At 37.7% G+C, this 20,671-nt stretch overlaps 1 protein-coding gene across 1 annotated transcript in view; it reads right to left on the minus strand.

The window, feature by feature from the left end:
- Positions 1–20,671, minus strand: part of plxdc2b (plexin domain containing 2b) — a 109,339-nt gene that overhangs the window by 9,827 nt on the left and 78,841 nt on the right. The window contains exons 7-11 of the mRNA XM_037693940.1: positions 14,390–14,485; positions 14,186–14,267; positions 8,634–8,694; positions 8,401–8,551; positions 337–375 (exon numbers count right to left, since the gene is read on the minus strand). Coding sequence (XP_037549868.1) covers positions 337–375; positions 8,401–8,551; positions 8,634–8,694; positions 14,186–14,267; positions 14,390–14,485 — 429 coding nt within the window. The remainder of the gene's footprint in view (positions 1–336; positions 376–8,400; positions 8,552–8,633; positions 8,695–14,185; positions 14,268–14,389; positions 14,486–20,671) is intronic.

Raw genomic sequence — 20,671 nt, forward strand, 5'->3', positions numbered from 1 at the left:
TATATATATATATATATATATATATATATATATATATATATATATATGGCTGCCATCTGTCATGTTCCTCTGCTCTGTAAATTTGGGTTTCAGAATTGTATGGTTTTGAGAATTGGGTGCTCCTTCTAAGTAATCGGTGCACGTTGCTGTTCAAGCTCAGATGCTGGTACAACTCAAAGACAGGAGGAGGTGAAGCTTTAACGTTTAAATCAGTTTCATTGCATACAAAGTCTGTTAATCCAACAAAATAATGATAAAAAAGGAACAAACATCCCAAAACTGGAAGCAAACAGGAAAATAAACACCACGTTGTAGCTTTGGGAGACAGAAACCTACCCTGGTTGTCTCTGAGATGCAGCGCAATCTTTGTATCATCTGTGAGGAGACAAAGAGACTGTGGTTAGTTTATTTGAAACGTTTTCAAAATGACCTCCTTCTGAAGGTCCCAAATGAGATTAAGTTTCTTTCATTAGCGAACCATCTTCCCTCACTACACCTATTAAAAATGAATGCCTTGAATATAATGGCTAGACATCAATAATTCAACACACGATCAGTCGCGGGTTAAAACATACGTGTGAAATATGGAAATGTGGCATGACCCACTTCTCTTTCAAGAAGTTCAGACATTTACACGCCATACCACACACATTATGCAAATCTGGCATATTTTACACCGTTTTCACACCCTAAAATAGAGTTAATTGAAAATAGACTTTCTATTTTAACAATGAGAATGCAGCCATGTTTTAGTCTTTATAACGAGGCATTAGATATTGAATTGTGGGTGGTGACATACAATTTATGCAAAGCTGAAAATAATGACTTTAGATTATTTTCTTCACTTGAGGAATGAAAGCCACAAGTGTGTTGTTTGTCACAGACTCAGCTCAATGTGTCAACTTGTTTCTGCCCGAGAGGCACAGTTTTATTTATTTCTCTCCCACTAAGCTGTCATTTTGCATGCAAGACTGATTCATATCCCTTCAGCTTGATAATGGTCTCACTGATTATGTTGAAAATTTGTTGCATCCAATCCGGGAAGACAAAAGACCAGAATCAAATTATCACAGTAAGCTTTTATTTTATTTTATTTTATTTTTTTACATGTATCTGAGCTCAGAAAATACACAATCATGTATTCATGATATGTATACTATGACCCCTTAGAAAGCATTTTAGTGTTTTTAAATTATTATTATTTTTTTTTAGAAAATCAAAGATGTATACAGTAGATTTATAAATGTGATTTTTTTTCGACTTTAACTTATCGATTCCTCAGTTTTCAGGTCATTTTAACTTACCATAATTTCTGGACTATAAGCCACTCCTTTTTTTCACACAATGAAAAAGAGACTGAGGACGTGTGAGATGAAGTTTTTCTGAAGCTGTTCAGTTCTGACACTAAAGAAGACAACTTTAGTGGTTTTAGTGCACATGAGGAATATGAAGATAACATTCAGTGACTTTTCCTGGTTGGCTACTATGCCTGTATTTTATTTTTTTTGCCAGCCGTGTTACAGGCAGTGTACAGAAGAAAAAGAAAAAAAAAACCTATATGTATGTAAACTTTTTTTTCCGCACTCACTCTCGTGCAAGACGGACGCCTTTCTTCCCTCTCCCGTCCTCCTCCTGCTTTTTCGCTCTCTGTCTTATGTGTAGGAGCTCCTATTTACAAATCTTTCGAATTGTAAACTACTATCATGGTTCTTGTCAGCTGGACATTCAACGCAATCAAACATTTTTTTTCTTCAACAAAGCAACAGGAGAACCCTCAAGCCTCACTGAGACGCACGCGGCAGGATACGTCATGGATCTGATGTGCCTTTCCGTATTGTCTCAGGAGGATGTTGAAGATATTGGAATCATGATAGCAGGGTTTCTGCTTTTTCTCACCGGCGGATACCTATGTTATCGGCTATTAAAGAAGACGGCGGCAGCAGTTTCGGCCATGGCAAAGCTGCCGACCCTATCTGAAGGTTTGGTTCGTACTTTGAGTACTCAAAATCAGCTGATTTACGAGCTAAACCATAAGACGGAAGCGATTTGTGAGAACTGTAGGCTACTTGCGGCTTCCAGCATGTTGGGACCTTGGAAGGAGCTAATAAGCATGGACCAGTGGAATGCCCACAAAGGATTAAAAGTACCAGCAGAACTCAAGGCTGATGAGAAATAACAGTCTGTCTGAACAAAAATCAACAACTGTGTCTTATCTGAATCTGACTCCCCCGTTTGGCCTCGAAGCAGGCCGACTTATCAAATTTCTTCTGGGATATGTGTGAACTAAGAAAGCTCTGTCTATCGCAACCCCCCCGAGAACTGCTGTGAAGGCTTATAACATCTTAACAGGACTATGGGCTATTTGGAAGTGCTTCATGGACAAATCTCACCGTGTAGATATCTCATGTTACGTGGACACCTGTGGCTTATAGACAAGTGCGGCCTATATATGCAAAACATTTTTTTTTTTGCTTTTTAAAGTTATTAGGTGCAGCTTATATTCAGGTGCACTCAATAGTCTGGGAATTACAGTACTTTTGCTTATCCAAATAATTACTGTGAGTTTTCAGGAAATATTCAGATCATGGTTAATCTTTAGCTTAGACTTAAGTTGTACACAAAAGATGAATACCAATGAGCAACATTTCTGCTTTCTTGATTTTACTTTATGATTTTAATCCCATAGTTCATGTCTTCTTCTTTCCCATTTGGAGTAAAACAAACAAACAAAAAAATCAACTGCATTCAATGATCTTTGTTTGGTCAACAAAGTGTTTTAAAAATGTTTTTCACTCACAAATTTCCATAATTTCCATTGAGAGCAACTTTGGGTTCACTGGCGACATCTGGAGGACCATAAAACGTATAAATCTTTCATATAAAATCAATGTGAAATGGCTCTGATTGTTTTAGCAAGTGATTATTAAATATGCTGTATATGATTTTAACTTAAAAAAATATAATATGGAGTGTGGACTGCATAGGAACCATGAGGAGTTAATTGTGGGGCACGTACTAATTTTGCACCAGAAATAAAACCCTATGGTTTAAAATTTTTAATTTCAACAGATGATGCGAAATCTTGAGCAGAGCCTCATCGGTCCACAGTTTATTTTATTTTATTTTAAACGTGAACAAAGTTCATGCTCAATCATCCAGGTACCAAATCCAATAATTCTCAGTCGGGTCATCTGGACTGAGAAGTGGTGACGTTTGCTCCAAACCTTAAAGCACATGTAAAAGATGCACAAGGAACTAGCTTCATAGTCATGATTACGGTAAAATAAAAGGATAAATGTGAAAATATATTTGTCAAAAATGTCAATAAATGACAATTTAACTAAAAGGAAAAGCTATAAAATAAAACAACTTTCATTAAAGTTCGGTTTAGTCCTTTCTCTTGTGTTTGAAGGTGAAAACATCTCTAAACTAACACACCTCCACCTACACACATGCCTTTTCTTTTGTTTCCCATATTTCTTTTCGTAAATGCTCATCCAGTTGCAGGTTGTCAGCGTGATCCACCCTGACCTTTGACCCCTGCAGCTGAAGACACAAGCGCTGCTTGAGGAACCAGATCTGCTGTCAGAGACTCAGCAGTTAGGAGTCAGAAATACTGCAGGTTGACCTGCTGGATCGTAACACACAGAGCGCACATTTTCCGCCCCAGATAGTCCTTAACACACGCCCTGTTGTAGTTCGGACCGTAGGCGTCCTCGTTGTGTTTTTCCTCACAGCTGGACAGCTCTCACACAGCAGCCCATCAACAACCCAAACTGTGGTGACCTGTCCATTAAAACCTAACCACACCAGATGATTAATGGAGCAGAGCTTGGCCTCAGCTAAAGCATGAGACGACAAGAAATACAGTCAGTTTTAGTTGACTGCATTATCTTCTGCTTGGATTATCTTAATGACAACTTTCTTTTTGATTTCTGTCAGCTAAACTAAAACAAACACCATACGTCCTTCAGACAGTGATGTAATCTTAATTTGTTGCCTCGTGTACCTAAAAGAATGCTGTGGACTAGTTTGGTCTGAATACAGCTGTTTGAAATTGTAGTTCATATCACTGACATCACTGAGGAAAAGCACAGAAAAGGATATTATATAAAATGTTACGAGTACTTTTAGCTTCGATTAAACAGTGTTTCCATGGAGACGAGATATAAATGGCCTTTTATTTTGATTCGGGACAACCACATCTGGAGTTGATTGAGAAAAAAATGCCTGTTTTCTGAAACAAATCGATCAAAAGGCCATAAAGAGAGGAAAGGGCCAGAAAATGGGTCCATATACTTCTATCAAATCATGACATTGACAACACTTAAGGGACAGAAATAGAAGTAAACAAACTTCAGAGGACACCTTGACTGTTTTCCTATCAGCAGCAAAAGAACTGTATCAGCTGTTTTCACGTAAGATTTGCATTAAATGATTCTGACTGTGGGTTTGATCTCCTGCTGGGGTTCAGTGAATCATGTGCTGAATATATTACAGCACTAAGCAAAGGAACACACACTTCTTGATGTTTCCCTGTTTGTTCTGGGTTCAAGCTAATTTATTTTAAAAAATGACTGCATAGTCTTTGGAGATCTTTACTCTATTAGGCTGTAAATTTGTTTAATATTTGATGTATTTATGAAGCAATCAAACTAGCAGTGTGATGCTAAAGTGTTGCTAATAAAAGAACCCACATTTTATGTTCATTATATTTTTACTCTTTTATTCTTGTTGGTTTGCACCACCTGTTTTTGTGTTTTTAAAGCTATGATTTTTAAAAAAATGATCAATATTAACATGATGCAAACACAAGGCCTGACCAAAAGAAGTCCCAAAAATTATTTTTGAGAAAAGTCAATGCAAGAAAAGTGAGTAAATCCACAAATCCTCAGTATTTGATTCACACGAGGTCAATTATAGACTAATCTAAAATGCCAAAACTGCCACTTTAATGCCCAATTTCTCTATAATTTTTTGACAATTAGAATACAAATGAACTTTTGTTCCTGTCTTCAAAGTATTGCATACAGAATGATTACCAACAGGGGGATTGTGCCCCTAAAATGTCAAAATGTCCCTCATCGGTATGTTTTAAGGAACGAAAGGTGTGCCAGTAGAGCTGAACCACATGATCTCAGTTTTCTGAGGGTGCATCTGTTCTGGACTGGTGAGATTTGTCCTAATTCAGTCTGCAATGTTTAAATGTTGGTTTGAGCGCAGCTGCAGCCTGCAGCAGAAGCACTTCCTCACATCTGGGATTATTTTAGGAGAAGCTAGGAGTTAGAGAAGATATTTATGCATCTTCTAAATGTAATCTGTGGAAATCTGCCAACAAGGAGCAATCACAGCAACTCATTGTTCTTCTGTTTTTATAGTTCTGTACATATTTTTGCAATCTGACTACTTCCATATACAGTACAGAACTTTGTGCTAGTTTAGCCAGCAAAACGTTCAACTTATTCAGGAGATGGGCATGACCTTCAGGTTTTGTAACTTTGATACTTTTCAAAATGTTTGACTTTCTTTACAAACATTTTCCCCATTGAAATATACTTTTTTTTTTAAACATTATTCAATGGTTCAACACAAATTTTGTTTTCTTATGGTACTTTTAGCTAGACTTTTTTTTTTTACTTTTAGACAACATTTAGCTACTTTTACCTTTAAACTGTACTGTACGTTTTATATTTCAGCAAGGTTTTGCTACTCTTAGCTTTAAGCTAACATTTAGCTACCTTTGTCTTCAAACTGTACTTTTGACATTTCAGCTAGTTGTTGCTACTCTTAGCTTTTAGCTATTTAGCTATATTTGTCTTCAAACTGTACTTTTGACATTTCAGCTAGTCTTGGCTACTCTTAGCTTTAAGCTAACATTTAGCTACCTTTGTCTCTAAACTGTACTTTTCACATTTCAGCTAGTTGTTGCTACTCTTAGCTTTAAGCTAACATTTAGCTACCTTTGTCTTCAAACTGTACTTTTCACATTTCAGCTAGTTGTTGCTACTCTTAGCTTTTAGCTATTTAGCTATATTTGTCTTCAAACTGTACTTTTGACATTTCAGCTAGTCTTGGCTACTCTTAGGTTTTAGCTAACATTTAACTACCTTTATCTTTGGACTGTACTTTTGATATTTCAACTAATCTTTGCTACTCTTGCTTTATATCCATAACAGCAGTTGTTCTAATTTATCGTTCAAAAATCCCCAAGACTTAGCTTTAGATATAATCACATCATTAATTGATTAGCATTGTAAACGCAACCTATAAATAATTGTAATGTCAAAACAGTGTTCTATAATCATTTCAGTACATGTAAAAATCACCAAGCTCTAGTCTAGCAATAATCATTTATTAACTCATAGCTTAATAAAATCAGTAAGTTCACAGTTTCAAAGTGTTTGATTGGCTAAAGATATATTTTAAAAACGCTCCTCCATCTATATTTTTAAAAGTAAAATCAGAAAATAGAAAACCCTTTACTGTGCTGGTAACGTTAATTAGATGTTAATAATGATAAGTGATGTCAATTTGATGTCAGTAAACTGTCACAGCCAGATCAGTATGAACCTTAAAGAACCTTCAGTCATGATAAATGATAACACCCTCATTTGATGCGTGATGTTCTCAGCTCAGGGAGTAGGACCGGTGACCCCCCCCCCCCCCCCCCCCGGCGCTCCACTCCATTCCATTCCCCCTCATCAGGGGCATTTCCTCGGACATCTGGCTGGCATCCTTCCTTCAAAACCCTTGTCATTGGACTCGCAACCCCTCTGTCAGCGACTCGTTTGAAGCTGCATTATCAGGGAAAAAAGAACAAACATCCTTCTCCCATAATATCACAAAACTCCATCTGTCATCTATCTAAATTTCTATAATTTTCATTATCAATATATACTTATTAATTATCATTCATTATTGGTAAGTCAGAAGTGGCAACTCATACTAACAAATAAATCAAAGAAACGTCAATTACCTATTGTATTAAAAATCAAGGCAGGAAAAAGTTACAATTTACAGCGCTGGACTCTCCGATCTGTGACGCGTTCACAGACCTGGAAGAGCCTTGATGTCTTGCGTCACTACTCATTTATAGGGTCCTGGACTCCTCCTTCGCAGAATGGGAGCTCAACCTGTTAGTGTATGAGGTGGTGCGACTAAGTGTGATCTCAATGGATCTTATGTGGTTATGATGTGTTAGGAAATATGAAACGGTGCTTCAAAAGCCTTCTACTTGATGTGGCAAGCAGATTAAACTATATTCCTTGACTGATATTGAATCCCAGGGAGACTCTTTTTAGAGTTGCTGGCCCAGTTTAACCCAGTCAGAACACAATTTCATTATAATCCCGTCTCTGAGCAGATCAAAACCATAGGACCAGCCCAAAAATATCTTAACAACTTTTAGCTAACATTTAGCTACCTTTATAATTGAACTGTACTTTTGATATTTCAGCTAGTCTTTGTAATGTTTAGCTTTTAGCTAACATTTAGCTACCTTTATCTTCGAACTGTACTTTTGATATTTCAGCTAGTCTTTGCAATGTTTAGCTTTTAGCTAACATTTAGCTACCTTTATAATTGAACTGTACTTTTGATATTTCAGCTAGTCTTTGCAATGTTTAGCTTTTAGCTAACATTTAGCTACCTTTATCTTCGAACTGTACTTTTGATATTTCAGCTTCGCAATGTTTAGCTTTTAGCTAACATTTAGCTACCTTTATAGTTGAACTGTACTTTTGATTTTTCAGCTAGTCTTTGCTACTTTAAACTTTTAGCTAACATTTAGCTACATTTATCTTTGAACTGTAGTTTTGATATTTCAGCTAGTCTTTGCAACTTTTAGCTTTTAGCTAACATTTAGCTAACTTTATAATCGAACTGTACTTTTGATATTTCAGCTAGTCTTTGCTACTGTTAGCTTTTAGCTGTTTATCCATCTTTATCTTCAAACTGTACTCTTTCATATCTCAGCTAGTCTTTGTTACTTTTAGCTTTTAGCTAACATTTAGCTACCTTATTTTTGAACTATACTTTTGATTTCAGCTAGTCTTCTGTACTCCCCCCCCCTTTCTACTTTTAGCTAGCCTTTTGTTACTTAAAGTTTTATCTAGGATTTTGCTGCCTTGGCTTTTAGCTAGCATTTTGGCATTTAGGTCATATTTAATTAGCTTATTAATTAGCTTTAAATAGCTTTTTTGTTTTAGCTTTAACAACTCAGTTTTGGCTAGTCTTTAGCCATATTCATCTAATTTAGCATTCAGCATTCATGCTGCAGTTTTTGTGAGAAATGTAACCTTTGCTTACTGTAACGTTGTGTTTGCACAGAACATTCAGCCCATGTTGGAGGAAAGTTCTGGGCTCCTGCAGAATTTGCACAAGTTCTTTGGGCTACTTTACCTTCAGTGGGAGCACTGGTTGGAGGCTGAAAGGTGAAGGCGGTGTCCCTGTCTCCAGAGGCTTCTTTACCTCTCAGCGTTGTTTTGTTGATCATAGCGGTGACCGGGTACTGATGGGTTGTATCAGTTGCGTCACACAGTTTGTCTTTAGTCTGAAAAAAAGATTTTAGTCACAAAACGTGTAGATCATCACATAAAAGACAACAAAGGTCTGGATAAACACGTCACGCTCACCTCGTCAGGGCAGCTGTTATCCACCCAGTCCTGGCGATGGCGGTCAAAACCACTGGAACATCTGCAAGCAAAGGAAACAAATGTCAGTCAGTCACAAAAATCACTATCACAGCAACTTGTGCAAACAATGGAATTAAAGAGTTGGAGAAGCACCAATATGATAAGGACTGAAAATCATAGTACTAAAAAATGTCTTGTCAGCACATTTAATAGTAGGTGATAGAATGATAAAAATCACCATTTACATTTATTAGGGTTACTAAAATGTCTGGCTAACCGTAAAACTAAATTATATATGATTTACTCCTATTCACGGGGGAAGAAGAGCAAATCCTCACATTTATATTTATACAAAAAAAATAAAAATCAAAAATATTTCTTCCCTAAAATTATTGCAGACTACTATGCTGCTCACCATTACCCAGTTTTTCTGCTCTAGTTGTTCAGATACTTTAGTCTGGAATAAACTTATATAACAATTTCATTTCCCCAGTATGAGCCCTGATTTTTATCCTCGATACAATATTACATAAGGAGCTGTTTTTAGTAACCCTGACCAGAACAATTGCCCACGGGACCACAACACTGAATAAGATAAAAACCCTTTAACAGTTTGAAGTCCAGTAAAATCCACCTTAGTTGAAAACAAACTGAAACACAGCAGTTTAAACCATCACATATGAGCTGCAAGGACAACTTAAAGTCTCTAAAAGGCCCCATATTCTCTAAAGAGCATATTGTTATGATGATGAAACTATGTGCCCAAGTCCATCTGCTCGATCGGGCGAGGCAGGTTCCTCTGTTTAATCCCTCGCTTTTCTGCCACGGCTTTCCCCCTGAGGATGCAGCGAGGGAAGCGGAGTGAGGCGCTGTATTATCGAGCAGGTTTGGTCCTATCTGTCCCTGAAGGGAGCCCATGTTTTGTTCCTTCTCAGTGGCATTCATCTCAGCTAGTTGCCGTCTAAAGCAATGAGCCGCAGTGCATTTAATTAGAAACGGGCAGAGGAGCTTCGTTTGAATTTAAATGAGGCTGAGAATGTTTCTGTTCAGCTTTTCAACACAATCCCAACACGACAGACTGTCATTTAAGTCCCCGCTGTTCCACAAGGTGTGTAGTCGCCTTCCACGATGCCGTTTTAGATTTCTAAACAAATAAAATCAATCGTGTGTACCTATTTCAAGCAGAAAATGTTTATTTAAAAAAATGCTGAGTGGTAAAAAATTTGTTGAAGAGGGGCTGACATTAAATTAATTAACTTAAAACTATCAGAAGATAAAACTAAACTAAACTAAATGTAAAAGCTAAAACCAGCTGAGCAATAGCTAAAAGCTAAAATAACAAAACAAAAGATAAACGTTCAAACTAGCAACACAGTAGCTACGCCTTAAATTTGGCAAAATGGTAGACAGAAGCCAAAATTAACAAAAAACTAGCCAAAAGCTTAGTTAATAAGTCAAGCCAAGTAAAAAAAGCAAACAGTAGCCTACGTTGAAGTTAAATCTAACAAGCTAAAACTAGGAACAATAGTAGGCAAAAGTTAATTATAAGAGCAATAGTTAAAAGCTACTTTAGTAAAACTGTTGCTGTAAGGACAGATTGATCTAACGTTTCTGTGCATTTTACTGATTTGCATTACTTTTAGGCTCCACCAATCAGAGTTTACTGTTTTACATTTCAACTCTAGATGATGACGCATGCTGTTTTGATCCAAGGCCACTTGCATTACAAGAACACGTACGCTATTTTTGCTATAGCTTTTAGCTAATGTTTTGGTGTTTAACACCTGCATGGAAAACACTTAATCTAATAAACAAAAAGCAGTTAGAAAAAAATGAACCTTAGGGTATAATCTGTTTGTAAACTCCTTACAGTCTTTGCTTTTAGGGGCACAATTAGTCATTTTTAAAAATGTATTAATAAAAAAAGGAACATTTATAGTGGCAGAGCGAGCTTTAATCTGCAGCCGTATGATTAGCATGCAGATAAAGAAAACTGTTGATTCTGCTGCAAATCAAACTGACGTGCTGAGAATAGCACAAAACAATAATAAAAAAAAAGAAGTGTGGTGTTACAATCTGGATCATGAATTGCAGCATTAGTGCTCTGACAAAGAAATCAGAGTTGATCAATCTGAAATCCAAATGTCAGTATGCTTTGCAGCAACGCAACATCGCTGCATCTTAAATTCAAGCCTTCAAAGATGCAGCTAATTAGGGCCATTAACTCACTGAAGAAAACTCGTTGAATTAAAAAAAAAAGTTGTTCTTCAACGGGCAGCACAGTGGTGCTGGTAGAGCTGCTGCCTCTCAGTGAGCAGGTCTCTGGTTCAAACCCCGGTCCGGGAGCCTTTCTGGGTGGAGTTTGCATGTTCTCTCCGTGCATGCGTGGGTTTTCTCCGGGTACTCCAGTTTTCCTCCCACAGACCAAAAATATGCATGTTAGGCTGATTGGTGGCTCTAAATTGTCACTAGGTGTGAGTGAGAGAGTGAATGGTTGTTTGTCTCTATGTGTCCCTGTGATGGACTTGCGACCCGTCCAGGGTGTACCCCGCCCCTCGCACAGTGATCGTTGGACATGGACACCGGCGACCCCCGTGACCCAAAATGGAATAAGCGGGTAAAGATAATGGATGGATGGATGTTCTTCAAGACTGAAGCCAGAGGAAGTGAATGCCACTGGGCCCCTGAGGTGGCCATCTTGAGTCAGGTTCATTTCATTTATTCAACCTTTATTTAAACAGATAAATAACATTGAGCCTTGAAGACTCATTTACAAGTGAGACCTGTTTAGACAAACAAAAAGTAATGAAAGGGACACATGTATAGGATTTGGAAGCAAAAAAAAAATATTATCAAACTCTCACTTCTTGGCAGAGGACAGAGAGCCTGAGATTGAAAAAAACACCTCGCACATAGGCACATAGGGACGCAGACATTCCACAGGGGAGGGAAGACGACAAGAGCGGTGAACGTGTCCAAGGACACTCCAGTGGCACTGTTAGAGTTCTGATAAGAATGGTATAATCAGTCCGTTCCCTCTGGTGAGTTCCCTAAACACTCTCGAGGAGTGCCGAGGTTGACCTAGGACCAACCAGAGATAATCCAAAAGTCCTGAAATGATGACACAAGGTTTATTCAGCCGGGTCCCTCTGATAGGTCTGCAGGCTTCCTTGGTGGGATAGGAGGGGGCAACGCATCGAATTTACAGGACCTCCAGGCGAATTGAGATAAGGTGTCAAGGACAGCCGGGGAGCCGAATTCAGAAAAACATTTGTTTTGGGAACAGTCAGAACTTTACTGATTCATGTCTGCCTTGAGTCTTTAACTTCAAGAGGTAAATCAATGGACTGCATCCAGTAACTGACACTTTCATTAAAATACACTCAATGCTTTTGAGATATTTTGCTAACACTACAAACAAACACATACACTTAATTGCCCACCTTTTACATTTCAACGCATCATATTTATCGTTACACCTGCTGAGAAACCGCTGACTCAAAATTAAAACGTTTGTAGAGCACCGAGGTTCAAAATAAATGAACAGAAAACCTTTAGGGTATTTTTTAAACAATGCATTCAGTAGTGCGGACATCTTAAGAGCTGAACGTATTAATTATGTATAAGCCAAAAAAGACAACTAAACCTGTCTTGTTGCTGCCTTTACTTATGATTTAGATAATTTATTACAGATTCCAAATAGTGCATCTCCAGTTTTCCTCCAACCAGCCTATCCCTCAAAGCTCAACAAACACAGACAAAATCTGTGCAACTGTTTTTTTATTTTTATTTGCTGCACCAACAGGATGAATTAAAATTCCACATTTGTCTCCTCTCCGGCTTTTTGCGATGCATATCGCTCTTTAAAAAACGTGTTTGTTTCGTAGGTAAATAACCCCCTGCACTTCCTTAAACACTTAAGCATTCTGATGCAATGTCTCATATCTGCTGTGTCTGTTCAGTCTGCAGCAACAAACTGAATCAGCTTGTAGCTTTGCATGACATATTGGGCGTTTCACCTTCTCAGCCCCTCACATTGATTGAAGTTCATTAGGGCTGTTTTTTTTTATTTTTCCTAGAATGTCAGCGACTTTCATTAACCCCGTAGCCAGAGAATATGCAATGTTTTTTAATTTAAAGTGTGCCGAAAGCATGCTTTAATTTATTATTATTTTTTTTAAGAAAGCCACTGTATGAAGGATATTGAGGGTAGGAGGGAGGCTGAACTGTGAGAAATGAACACATTCTTTAAAATGCAGCTTAATGAGACTGGTACTTGTATTGTCCTCTCAGTCAGGAATTGCTGAACAGAAAAACATTTTTTCCACTTTATTGTAACTTGTCTGTCTCTGTCAAAAGCAGAACTGTAAGAAAGTCAAATCCGAAAGAAGCTCGTCGTAACAAATCAAAGTGGACAAATCACAAGTGCTGCACATTTTCTCCACCTCATTATATTTTTTGGCGCCACAATAAAACAGTGATGTACGTAGAATTTAAAATGCAGAAGCAACAAAAGAGAAGTGATGGTGGAGCAGTAAACGTCTGTTCACGTGCAAGGTAAAACTTGATTAAACTGCACCGTCTCGCCACAATTCCCCTCACGTCGTTGTTTTTATCTCAGCTGTTTTTTTTTTTTATCTGACTAAACAAGACCAAATCCACCGCAGCTCACATTTCAGCTGTCAGGAAGTTCTGGGGAGGAACGCCGGCACTTCTTTAGCAACTTAAATATTTACTTTTGTTTGAAGTGTGGGAAGACAAGATGGATGAGAGAGAAAGTGGAGCAGAGGTTGGTGGAGAGGGTGTGAAGGGAGTGAATGTCAGAATGAGCTGCTGTCTCATCTGAGCTCACTTTCCTTGAGATGACTTGAACTTGACTGAGATCATGAAGGTCGCAAATAAAAAAAAAAGGGATTGGTTTAATAGAAGGTTTGATTAAATACCTGCTTTTCTTTTAAGTAAAATGGAAATAAAAGCTGAATACAATGATTTACACATTATAAGCCCTAGATTTTTAGTTTTCTTTTAGGTTCAGCTAACTCTAAGTTTAATAGCAAACTAAGGTGATTTACTTCAAGTGGGGAAACTCAGTGTTTTTGGTTTCAGAACAGCTGAATAAAATGACTGCAACTCCAAGTATCTTTACCTTGAGTTAAGAGCATACATGAGCAAAATAAAAACTTTCATAAAAGGAGCCCTGACACGTGATTCAACAAGGAAGATCAGGTCACGTCTCAGTACTGAGCACACTCAGGTCATATTCGGTTAGTACAGCTGAAAATATACCTGAAAATTTTAATTCATTTAAACTGCTTTTCCACAAAAAAAATCATATTTTCCTACATTAATAGGAAGCGTTAAACAATTTCAAAAACAAAAAAAATGCCAAATTCCTCTAATAAACCTAGTTAATATGCTGATTTGAAAAAAAGTGGTCACTGTAAGAAGATATTCCAGGCAGCAGAATAAAGTGTAGTTTCTGTGCACAACCTAATGTGAGAATATATTAAAAAATAATTTGTAAAAGATGGTTAAAAAAGAGCGATCCTGACCTGTCGAGCTGATGGCACCAGCTGCAGTTGAAGTTAATCTGCGAGGAGACGCAGGAACCACAGCTGTTGAACTGGAGACAGACTGCAGACAGAGTAAAAAAAGGTCAAACCATTCATAAAATCAGTTAACACTAAAAAAATCTAATTTTAACTTTGAGTATAATGAGTCCATTTAGAAAAAAAAGCGTTAGAAACTCTTCATACTAGGTAAAGGTGTTATTTCCACAGCTGTGGAACTGGTGATCCTCGCTGTTGTTAGCTCCACACGGTGGTACTCATAGATTGTCCTCCGCCTCACATCTGTAATTAAAAAGAAAGCAAGAGTCAGTGTGAGGTCGCTAAAGGAAGAGAAAAGAGAAGAGCAGGCAGCAGAAGGGATGCTGCTGCAGCACCTCTCTGCTTTCTTTGTGCCCGAAGCGTCAGACCACCGACCTGTAGTGTACAGGAGCAAACTGTCATGGGACCTGATATCAATCTGACCCTGTCATCTGTGATAACAAGTCATCAGGTGGGGTGAGATGGAGCTCCTGATAAGATACATCACTGACACTGGTGCAGAATGGACTGCTTTCTTTTCTTGACGATGCATCTTCAGTACCATCAAATAAAATGATGGGAAAAAAAATGCCCCAAATGAAACATTCCATGCAATTTGTATTCAAATTTAAACCTTAGACCTGGGATTACATACAAAGTGAGATTTTTCATTCAACCTTTATTTATACAGGTTAGCCTCACTGAGTCACGAGGACTCATTTACAAGAGAGACCTGTTTTAGACAGACACCATATAAGGTACAGACAAAAATAAACTACAATTAAATGCAATTAAAATAAAAGTGTTATAAAGCAATAAGGTGCCATATAAAACAAGGTAAAATACTAAAAACAAGAACATATTTGCTTTGATTTTTCTATTGACCTTATCAAATGTTTAAAATCCCCTAAATAAATTAACGTCGACAGCTTCAGATCTTGTTGCATCAAATTTTCAATATGTGGTTTAAAAGAGAAACGTGCATCAACTAAAATTCCCAAGTATTTGTAAGAATCCACAAACTCAATAGGAACCTGATGCATTCAGTGGTGTAGTCTGTGTGATACTCTGGTATTTGGAGTATACCCACTAGAAAAGCTTGAGAATTTCAGCATACCCACTTAAAAGTGCCCAATGATACATGACATATCATTAGGCACGTGTCATTGATACGTTAAACGGCAGTTAACTGCTTCCGTAACAATCTATCGGTATGCAGCGCTATGCTTTGATACTGTTTTATAAATTCTATAGCATGTTTTTAATACAAAACCAACTGAAGTACAGAGTTTGTTGTTCATTTATTCAAATATAAGCATCAGAGAAATTCGCAAATGTTCAATATTCTTAAAAATCAAAATAAATTGATGATTACATTGTACTAACCAGAGTACTTTGGTTTCTAAGCACAGTATACCCATTACAAAAATGTAGACTACACCACTGGATGCATGGATGAGATAGGAGGAAGAACTGCTGGCACCAACTTTCAGTTTGCAAACAACATCCCCTTGGTTTTATCAGCTTTTAGGACGAGTTTGAGATGTAATAAGTCTGACTGAATTATATCAAATGCAATCTGTAGAAGCTGGAAAACTTTGATAACTGTGTTAGCTCGACAATAAACAGTTGTATCGTCAGCATAGAGATGCAAGGATGCACCAGGAAGGTTTTGACCTCCATTACTTACAGTATATAAATTGTAAAAAGAGTGGGTCCTAAAACTGAGCCTTGTGGAACACCATTGGTGACCGTTAGGCTCAGGTTAGGAGATGATAACAACAAAACCCAAAGATCTTAAGAATTAAAAAAAAAATCTTAATTAACTGTCCCCTTTGTTGTAATTGTCTCACTGCAAAAACCAGAAGCTGATTTTAAAAAGCAACAAGGACAGGTCAACTAGTGCAAATCCATCCATCCATCCATTTTCTTTACCCGTTTGTTCCATTTTGGGTCACGGGGGTCGCTGGTGCCCATGTCCAGCAATCACTGTGCGAGGGGCGGGGGACACCCTGGACGGGTCGCAAGTCCATCACAGGGCCACATAGAGACAAACGAGACAAACAACCATTCACTCTCTCTCTCTCACCTAGGGACAATTTAGAGTTACCAATCAGCCTAACATGCATGTTTTTGGTCTGTGGGAGGAAACCGGAGCACCCGGAGAAAACCCACGCATGCACGGAGAGAACATGCAAACTCCACCCAGAAAGGCCCCTGGACCGGGGTTTGAACCAAGGACCTTCTCACTGAGAGGCAGCAGCTCTACCAGTTGCGCCACCGTGCTGCACTAGTGCAAATGAAATAAGAAAATGAACGACGATGCTTTGATTTACAAAACTTAACATTTCTACTACATTTCCCCTCGGTCACTGTTGTGTATCAGCAAATCCACTTCTAAGAATGAAAACCCTCCAATCCTCAGTCCCCATGGGTTAAGTCACTTAAAAGTCTTAGTGGATGTCAATCTGCACAAAGCTCTTTCATACCTTTCCACTAGAACAATTTGAACCAATTGTCTTTACAAAGTTCTTTTTGCTTGCTTGGTTGATTTTTTCCCCTGGGAATCGTTAACTGGGCTGGCTGCAGAGTTGTCCTCCGCATGTGATGGGATGTTGCTTCCCTGCGGACCTGCTTGGTTTGATTACACACAGGACAGCTGATCAAAGCAGCTGGTGTGAAGCAGTCCCCAAACAGACAGAAAACAAGACCACCCTTCCTTTCCCTCCTCTGCTCCCCTGGTGTTCAACTTCCTTTTGCTTCGAGCAAAGGGATTATCAGGTGCCTAATGACACAGAGGGGCCAAAGGAAGGTTACATTCCCATCTTAAGGAAGTTGATGTGTAGGTTGACTGTACAAATACATTAAGACACCGAATAGATCAATTATTTACTGGTCTTAGCCACACGATGAGCGTTCTGTGTCACTGAACATACGGCATCACTGACATACATGTTAAAATATGATACCATATATCACAACCTCAGTTGTAAAACATTTGGGTCATTGTGTCCATTAAAAAAGGAATGCACTGACTTGTAAATCTCACTGACCTATATTTTAATCCCAGTGAAATATAGTATACATATTAAATGTTCAAGGTAAGGGATTGTAATATTTTTAGGGGAAAAAATATAATTTTGAATTATTTTGATGATAAGAAGCCATGTGAGAAAAGTGGGACAGAGGCAATGAATGGTTGTAAAAGTTAGTGGTAGGCAGCTGCAAGAGCATTTTGTAACTAATTTGGTTGAATAGCAACAAGCCGGTAAGATGGCTGGATAGAAAAAGAGCATAGAATCTCTCAGAAGTTAAGATGGGCAGAAGTTCACCAGTTTGTGGAAAACTGCTTCTAGTTGAAAACTTTCAGAATAATGTTCTCCCATTAGGAAGACTTTGAATATCCCACCATCTAAAGTTAATATGAACAAAATATTTAATAAATCTGGAGAAATCTCTGAGTTGAAAGGACCAGGCTGAAGTTCATTACTAAATGTCCATGATCTCTGAGCTCTCAGGGGCCACTGCATTAAAAATAGGTCTGATTCTGTTCTGAACATCATCGGATGGGCTTCCACAAATCATTGTAAACAAAATTTAATGTGCCATACACAAATGCTGGTTAAAGCTCTATCATGAAAAAAGGAAGCCATGCATGAGAACCATTCAGAATACAAGAGTGTGGCTTTGTAGAAGAAAACTCTGTGTGCTGAACTGGCAGCCAGACCTCTTACCATATAACAACGTTTAGCGCATCACAACGGGACAACATTCTACTCCAAAATCTCCAGAAAACACCTTCCTCAGTTCCTAAACATTTAAAAGTAGCAGATGCTGCACAGCAACAAACATAGACCCTTCTCCCTATTTAGAGATGTGTTGTTGGCGTTACATTTCAAATGACCTTTGTTCGTCAAAAAACATAAGTTCTGTTTAAACATTTGATGTGTTTACTATGTTCCTTTGCAAAAAAAAAAAGGTTTATGACATTTTTGAATAATTTCTTTATGCTTTTGGTTGCATTTTACACAATCCCTCATAAGGTGATACTCTACAGTATATGGTGTCTTTGGAGAAGTTTGTTACATCTTGCCTATCCATCAATCCAACCATGTAATGAAAGTATTATTAACCTCAAATTTACCATATGTTCCTCCGTACACGCCGCACCAGCCTATAAGTCGCATCAGTCCAAATATGGCTAATAAAGTGGAAAAAAACATAAATAAGTTGCTTCGCCGTATAAGTCGCATCTATTATGCGTCACCGCTGACAACCCAGAAATGTGGGCCGGTGTTGTGCCAAAAATCGATTGGCTGCCAAATGGTGGCTGCGGGAGCGTGCATGAGAGGAATTTAACAAGATTAACACCTAAAAACAATTATTTGTTTACTCAAAATTATAGTAAAGGTGTGTCTCAGTCTAATTTTTCCTTAATAAATGCACTTTAATAGTAAAATCAGCTGCATTTCAAAAGTATTTGCTGCCTCGGTGCTCTGGGAGCGCACAGAGGGAGGAAATCAGAAAGGAGAAACGCTGCGTATTTCTTAGAAATTTAACAAGATAAGCACCTAAAACAATTATTTGTTTGTTCGACATTATAGTAAAGGTGTGTCTCAGTTGAACTTTTACTGAATAAATGCACTTCAATGATCAAATTAGCTGAATTTCGCCGGGGCGGCGCAGCAAAATGAAGCTGGTGCTCCAGGCATGATCCCGGAGCTGGATGAAGGTGGCAGGCTATGGCAAGCCAATTGTGTCATTAATAGCCACTTTTACCTATTACACGACACAACGGCATGCCATACTACACTATTGCCATCTAGTGGCTGAAAATGGTAGTGTTCAATATTTTCAATGTCAGAATGAATGAAAACATTCATGTCTCAGCTAACAATTGGTTTATAAATATAGAAAAAAAAACCATAAATAAGTCACTTCAGTGTAAAAGTCGCAGGGCATGTCAAAAATGCAAAAACCTGCGACTTATAGGCTTGAAAATATGGTAAGTAAAATTAAGCTGCATACTACTGCTGACATTATATTTTAATTGAAAATTCAACCATGCTAAATGGCAAAACAATTAAAACAAATAAACAAACAAAAAGGGCAACATCAGCCATTTTTAAAGTCCTCTAAATGTTTGCACTGCCACAAAGTGTACACATTTATTTACTTGTGTGTGCTAGAACTTCTGTAATATGTTTTTTTTCTTCATTTTTTTGCCCTTCTGGATAGATTAATTAAAACAGTTTTACTGAGCTTTAATTAATAATTACTATCTTGGCATCTTGACTTGAATCTAATCTTGGCAAGGAAACATGAGACGGGTGGAGCAGACTTTGGCTTACTAAAAAATGAACGCACTGCAAGTGTCAAAGTGTAATTAGGCCTTAGGGAAGTATATTAAAGATGGATCTCTTCATATTCTAGTAGATGAATTGCAAATTATAAAAGCTGACCACAGAACTATTACAAATCTCGTACATCTCTGCTTTTCCTGGCTACAGTGGCCTGATCTGACTAGAGGTGGTGTAAAATAATTTATATGAGCTCGTTTCAACTACAGCGAGTCAGAAAAAAATTGGGTTGCCATGGTTACGCAGTAAATGGCAGCAGATACACCTATTTGAATTCAAGAGTCATGGTTTCCCAGACTGTTCTTTCCCTGTCAGGATTATGACTTAATATACTTAGAAGTACCAAAAGAAATAATAATCTGGAATGACAAGGATGTCAAAAAACTGTCAAAAAATATTTCCCTTCATAGGGATGATAAGATTAAAATAAGACCCAGAGCACACCAAAACAGATTTAAGACGAGAATTTAACTTTATTTTTTAGATTTTTTTTTGTTATCAAGTCAGATTTGCACAGACAGTAAGATAAATTTCAAGAGCTCATGATTCACTGGCTCTGTCAGAATAAGTCAGAACCGTTTATCTAATGTCGGTTGAGTTAGACATGATAAGGCTTATCAGCGTCCTCTCAGCGGCAGCTTTTAAAGTCCATCAACAAGAAGGACTTGAGGAGGCACATGGATACTGAATAATGACCAGCGATGCATCTTACTTTTTCATTTTATATGTGAAGACGTTGATTTTAAGGACTAACACTGCATCATATATTAAAAATGTATAAATATTGTAACATTGCAAAAGATTCAAAAATTATCTCAGTCACAAGCTGCTTACAAAGAATACAAATTTGGCAATTAGCTGGACCTCCCAATCCTAAAGCTGATGTGAATATTGTAATGACAGATCATGTGGGTTTAATGCATCTGATAAAATGATCACAATATTCTACAATGATATCAGAATCAAGTATTTCTAATATCATGCTCTGATTGCACAGGGAGTCTTTGCTTGTATTTTTCAGAGCATTGCTGTAAAACTTTAAAAGACACTTGACAAGACATTGCAACTGTCTTTTTCTTCCAGAAGGGAA

Source organism: Nematolebias whitei, chromosome 20 (genome assembly GCF_014905685.2).
Source record: "Nematolebias whitei isolate Nwh7 chromosome 20, NemWhi1, whole genome shotgun sequence".
In the NCBI taxonomy this organism is placed as follows: domain Eukaryota; kingdom Metazoa; phylum Chordata; class Actinopteri; order Cyprinodontiformes; family Rivulidae; genus Nematolebias; species Nematolebias whitei.